We start from the raw sequence: 6,755 nt of genomic DNA on the forward strand, positions 1-6,755 counted from the left end.
ATAGAGGAATCCATGCCCCAATCACATGTGCACCATTTATAGAAGTCTACGCCTAGGCTTTACTTCCTTACGTCACTGCCGGCTTCTTTCTGGGGACAGTTATCCATCCATCAGCACTGTTTGCTTACAGTAGAGGAGTGGGCTGAGTATGAATGGCCTCAAAGCCTATTTCTAGGAAGTGAACTGCCTGACTGTGACCTCAATGTCACATTTCTCCCTTGAAAACTTAATCGACGTTAAATGATCTTGACATGTGTCCACTGGCTACAGGAAAGAGAGATGCAACTCTCCTGCTCTTTGTCCTGCCTAAAATGGGCACGGAGACAAAGCAAGTGCGTCCCTACTTAGTAGCAGAGGAGAGGCATTAACCTAACGCCTAGTGGGTACACTGCACAGATCCTGATGTCGTGTAAATGCCCGGTGTTCAGTTCCATCCACAGATCTCTTTATTTGGAACGTTAGGGAATGGACGGTTCACACAAGTTTTCCCATCGAGAGTGTTTGCCAGAGTGGTTGTTTTCTTTTTCATCGACAGATTTTTCTTCTGAGTTATACAGATGGATTTTTGTTGTTAGTATGCTCCACTGGCAATCACATCCTTCTCATCACAGAAAACCTATCTTAACTGCTTCACACGATACATGAGATTTTTGTTGTTGTTGTTGTCGCTCTCACACAGGGTCTCACTATCTAGCCCAGACTAGCCCCAAACTTAAAACCTCCTACTGTAATTTCTCTGATACAAAATACTCCCTAAAGTGAAATATTGTTTCCACTGCCAATATTAGTTATAAAAAAAATTAAAAACGTGACAAGGAAGATGATTCGGTGGATAAAGTGGTTGCTATGGAAACGTAAGGGCCTAAGTTGTGTCTCCAACATCCACATAAAAAAACCAAAGCCATGTACAATAAACTTTGGTCACAGGACATGAAGAAATCAAATTGGTATTGAGCAGGAAGTTTCTTCCCTGGTATTTGGCTTTCATGGTATCAAAAGGTGCCAAGTAGCCCATAGGGGACACAGGAACTTATCTAGTAGTGAACGCTGTGAACTACAGGAGCGGTTTGAGTGGCATCATATATGCCTATGAATACAATAGTGACACAGATGTTATATGGTCAAGCAAGTACTTTCTGACTGGGTTTAAGGCCAGTGTGAGGAAAACGGTAAATCTGGACAATAACCCATGGTTAGGCAGCTCCCATGCCCCACCGGTGAACCAACTACTATTGTTTTGCTAAATAAGTATAGTGTCAAACTAGTCTCTAAATTTCTATCTCTTTGTTGATAAATTAGTTCAGCTCCTCAGAGAAGTTGCTTTATGACATAGATGGTGATTAGCACAGAAGTAATGCACAGCATGCAAAGAATGAGTGACTGTGGAGTGCTAAGCCACAAATGAATCATTGCTCCACAACCAAGGTACAGGGACCACTGAGGAAGAATGTGCTGAAAGACTGTAAGAGATGGAGGTCAGGGTGACTGGACTGAAGCAGTATCTTCTAAATGTGACAGAACAGCTGTACTGACGGACCGTAGTAGCCATGGTTGTCTGAAGATCTGTGCAAGATGAAGCCAGTCAACAGTCTGGCATGAAATGGGAAGGGGACCATGCCACCATTAACTGAGGAGATACTAACAGCCCATGACTCAGGGAGGGGCAGTCAGATTTATGTGTAGCACTGGTTCCTGGTAAGTCAACCATTGCCCAGGGGATAGGTCTGCACCCATGAGTATATGGACCACACAAACTCAACTGGGTAGGGAATTATGAAGAAACAAAAGGAGCACATTAATTTGGGAGGAGCATTGGAAGATAGGGGTAGATCTGAACAATGCTGAGGGAGGAGATAAAGTGAGCATGATTACAATATGTTATATGAAGTTCTCAAAGTATTAATAAAAACATGATATTTTTACAAGTCAGGTACAGTACCTCATGCCTGGACTACTGGCACTAAGGAAAGAGTCCTGGAGCGAGCTCGCTGAGCAGCAAACTCGGTTTAATAAAAGGTTGTGTAAAGCAATAGAACAAGAGATCTAACATCAAACTCTGGCCTGCACAGGACAGATACAGCACATTCGCTTGCACACGTACAAATAAATACACCAAACATATAAGCATACACACGAGGATCTCTAGTCTTGAGAGAGAAAAAAAGAATTTGTTTTGTCATCTGAACTGTCATAATATCACATTTGACCTCTCCGTGTGTTCCCTTCAGTTAACTATAATAAAAATATACACATGAAGGCACCTAACAGGAAATATTTATAAAAACTTTATTTCAGAGGTTGAAGAGATGGTTGAAGGATGAAGAGGTTAAGAGCACTTGCTGCTCTCCCACAAGACCTTAATTCAGTCCCTGCACCCACATCTGAGGACTCACAACCGTCTCTAAGTCCAGCTCTAGGGGATCTTATACTTCAGGATCAGGTGCACATACCCACAAACATCTAAACATAATAGAGCATAATTTAAGTAGAAAAATACTTTGTATCTCAACACTTGTCAAAGGACCCCTTAAATATTTAAGATGTTAAGTGTTTAATATTCTAATTACATTGCTTAAAATTAAAAAAAAAACTCTTTCCCACATTAAATTTGTAACTTGACTTATCTGTCTCTCATAGAGAAAAATTCTCTAAAGCTCATTCATTTGAACATTCCAACTATAATTTGATGAAAATGCAATCATATTATCCAGGATCCTTTATATAGAAAAGGAAGCAGGCAACACGTTCTCAAATTTAACAGGATACTGCTATCGTGAAACACCCATGAATTGGATTTTTTAGAAAACATGAAAGCTGTCTGTCAGTACATGAGAATATGTCTCATACTGCTTTTCCATCTTTAACTGATGTCATTTTAGTCTTTCTGCATTTGCTCTTATGTGTGTTGTCCCTGTTGCTATTGTCCTGCCCGGTGTTGTGGTTAATTTCTAACTCATCCAAATGTCCTAGCAAGGAGATGGAATCCAATCCCCGTCAACACTGAAGCCTAAGCACAGGTTACTGAGATGAATGAGGAGAAAGAAAAGCGTTTCATTCCAAGCAAATCTATGTGAACTGAGAACATATTTGAGGGTCGCAAAATAAAATAAAATATTAAATTAAACAATAATAAAAGCTACAGAGAAATGTCTTGGCCTCTCCCTGCTCCTTCCTGTCTTGTGTTGAACATTTCATTCCCTCTACAAAGGTCTCATTGTTGAGGTGACAGCAGTGTCCAAAGTAGAATGAGTTATTTCTCTGCCTCTCTCCATCTGAGGCATAACCTACCTGTACTGCTAACAGAGCCCTTCTCTGTTCATTTTCATAGAACTCACTTCTGCAAGAAAACACAAAGAACTTGTGTAGTCAGAGGCCCCTGGGCAACCTGAACAGCCTTTCCCAAGAGGGAGCTGGTGTTTTCCTCCCGATCTCCATCACTTTTATCAAAGAGGCCTTTCTTGGTTTAACATTTAAAGGGCCCCCTCCCCTCTATCGAAGGGTGAGATTTGGGTGGTGGCACTGTCTCATTTTACAAAATTCGGGACTGTCCCCAAATCTCTCCAGGCTCTGATATAAACTGAATTTTAGGAAGGAACTTTGAGATTGAGAGATAAACAAAATAGTGTTGACATTGTAGCACCAACAGGCATAGATTTTTCTTCCTAGGACTTCACGAGTCTGGCAGGCATTACCAAAGGTGCATTTACTTTCCCAGATGTAATAGTCTAATTTCATCCATTCTGTGCCACTAAAACATAGAGTGACATAAATGTAAGGACATTTAACTGGCAGTTATCCAAATCAAATCGTTAATTCACTAAGTTATACATCTGCTTTATGGAATTTTGTATTTTGTATTATATTTATCAATAAAGATAATTTTAAAAAATAAAATGAGTATAATTGTGCCTTTCACTAAGCAAAGTAGTAAAACTATTTTAACTATTTATTACTAGAACCATTTTAGTCATTTAATCACTAAAAGTAGTTTTACTTTATTTTAACAATGTAGCATATTTATCGTCAATAATGTATGTCAACAGGAAAACTATAAAGAGACATATTACTGGATATAACTTCTTTAAAACCTTTGAAATGAAACAAAAGTTTCTTTAATACTTACAGGCAGCGGACAACACCAAGACTTCTCACAAATGTGAAAGTGAATGTCATTTCTATTGTTTAGAAATATTTCATAGAAGAACATCTCATGCTTTTTGTCAATGTTTCACTGGTTATTTTAAAAATGGACTCGGCTGTCTACTGAGTTTGGCATATTCTCATCCCTTTGATGTTTCAGAACATAAAGACAAAGAAATACTCACTCTGATGTTTCTGTCAGGCTAGATGACGCACAAATGTGGCCTGCCAGAGATAAACACAGGTTGGTGAAACTGCAAGACGTGCACATAGCTTAGTCTGGGCTGTGCTATTTTACGAATCATTTTTTATCCAAATGCTAAAATATGCATTGAGAATTGCTTCTTGTTTTTAGAGGATTCGGACCAGCGAATAATCTGTAATATACCTGGGGTGAGCAATAGTCCTAGAAGGATGGTCAACGTCTGTAGATTTACACAGTACCATCATACGACATGACCAACGTCTATAGATGTACACGGTGCCATCACATGACATGACCAATGTCTATAGATGTACAAAGTGTTGTCACACAGCAGAGTGGGGGCCAGCCATGGAATCATAGAGCTATTCTAGTGCTGGCCCTACCACTTAGCATTTGGCAAGCTTAAGCATGATGCTAAGCAAAACAATCATGTTGAACAAGCCAATCTCAAAGCCCCACCACACAGTATCTGGCACAGCATCCGGCCCAGCATCCTGCATCTTTCTCCTTGAGAACTAAGAGTGCCTCCTCTGTGATGGGAAGATTGTGACTTTTCTGTGTCTCTCACATGTCTGTCATTTCTTCCATTTCCCCTATAAGCTCCAAACCCTAAATCCTTTATCAGGGATCAAAAAATACATGTAAATGAATGCCACCTCCATAAAAAAACATTTAATAAAAATTAATTTACAGGTCAACTTGTTATAAAAATGGGAAGTTAACCCAGAACTCAAATGTTAAAGTTCGACCTAAAAAGTTTTTTTTTTAATTTTTAGATTTTAATGACATGAATATTTATCTATTTACATTCTATTAAATATTCTGTTTATCGTTATTATAAAGTTTCAAATGCTTACATTACATGTGGGAAGTGTAGATCCTATTTGAAAAAGGAGTAAGTTAGAATGACTACACATAGTGATAAAGGCATGGTTTTAGCCACTTAAAGAAAATTCAAAACACACCAAGGGTACAAATTCTCTACATTCTTAAGAATCCAGCAAAGTTGTCTGAACATGATTTAAGTACATATGTGTTCTAATGACGTCAAAACGCTTGAGAGTTAACATAAAAGGAAACAATATCAGTTTCGAGAGAGAGAGAGACGTGCGATAAATGAAGGTGAAGATATGAAAGCGCTTACCTCGTAACAAAACCAGCAGTATAGGAAGGGAGAGAGCACGCCAAGGTACCATCAACCTGAGTTCCCTCACAATGCTCATTTCAGTGGACTCTTTCTCCCTGGACTGAAACCAAATTGTCGGTCTTCCCTATGATGGCATCTTACAAGAGTGAATGTTCGTTGTCTGCCCAGATTCAAATGAATACAGTTATGGGATAAAGCAACTGAAAGAAAAACCCCAGGCTTTCGGACTCCACACAGCACCTGAGGTTTTAGATAGAGCTCACACTCAGCCCTTTGGCTGGGTCCCTCATTAGCAATGCAAGACAGCCTCTTGCCTGAGCCTGGATTAGTTACAGCCAGCTACACACCTGCCCATCATACACCCTTTTTTTTTTTAGCCAATGTCAGCCTTTCTCCTAGTTTCGAAAGATGGGGTCATCCAAACGATACTTGTTTATATCTTCTCACCTCATGAAATAACTTACTCCTAAAGGCTGGTATAGTTTCCATATCTTATTATTCACAAAGTAGTAGCCTTTGAAAACAGGAGGAACGACATCTAATTAACTTCTCCTACATTATCTACAATATTGCATCTTAGTCTCAAAACTTAAACAGTAAATTAAAACTATGTGCATGTGTTTTTCAATTGAAATCCTATTCTAGTATATATATAGTATATATGTTGACATTTTCATCGGTCCATCGAGCTGTTAAATATTGTAGAACACGTGTAGATTTTAAAAAGAAAACAATGCTTTTCTAATATTTGTCCTTAAAAAGAAAACTAAACAATTCAGTGGGTACTGAAGACCTTTCTGGTAATCCATTTTTTTCGTCTTCTATGACAAGTACCTGATTAGATTACAAAGCGGGGAAGGGAGTCTGTGTTCTTATTCCAGCCATAAGGGCATTCTTCCCCAGAAGCAATTGACTGCCTAGAGCAGCACCAGAGAAGAACTATCATCTTTCAAAATGAACTCCAGAGGGATGATCTAAGCCCACAAATGAGTGAAAGCCATGTCTAGGTCATGGGTTCACATTTCCTATAGCAGATTCCATGACTCGCCTTGCCCTTGTCCCTCCCACTTAACAGATAGGGTACAATAGCAAGAAACGTCTGATTACAGAGGTCCCACACAGCAGTCATTAATGTCTGCTGCTTGCCAGTCAGCAGTCGCTCCTTTGCAACGACTTCAAAGTATCCAGTGACTGACTCATCCAATATCCATTACATATTTAGTTTTCTCTTATGGTCCCAAGTTCATTGATCATGTGTTATTG

General features: G+C 39.2%; 1 protein-coding gene across 1 annotated transcript in view; it reads right to left on the minus strand.

The window, feature by feature from the left end:
• Otogl (otogelin like) overlaps positions 1-5,609 on the minus strand; it is a 137,275-nt gene extending 131,666 nt beyond the window's left edge. Inside the window, exons 1-3 of the mRNA XM_032918557.1 lie at positions 5,490-5,609; positions 4,326-4,365; positions 3,289-3,337 (exon numbers count right to left, since the gene is read on the minus strand). Of these exons, the coding sequence (XP_032774448.1) occupies positions 3,289-3,337; positions 4,326-4,365; positions 5,490-5,568 (168 nt within the window). The 5' untranslated portion in view covers positions 5,569-5,609. The remainder of the gene's footprint in view (positions 1-3,288; positions 3,338-4,325; positions 4,366-5,489) is intronic.
• Positions 5,610-6,755: the final 1,146 nt, after the last annotated feature.

Source organism: Rattus rattus, chromosome 1 (assembly GCF_011064425.1).
Source record: "Rattus rattus isolate New Zealand chromosome 1, Rrattus_CSIRO_v1, whole genome shotgun sequence".
NCBI classification, from domain to species: Eukaryota; Metazoa; Chordata; class Mammalia; order Rodentia; family Muridae; genus Rattus; species Rattus rattus.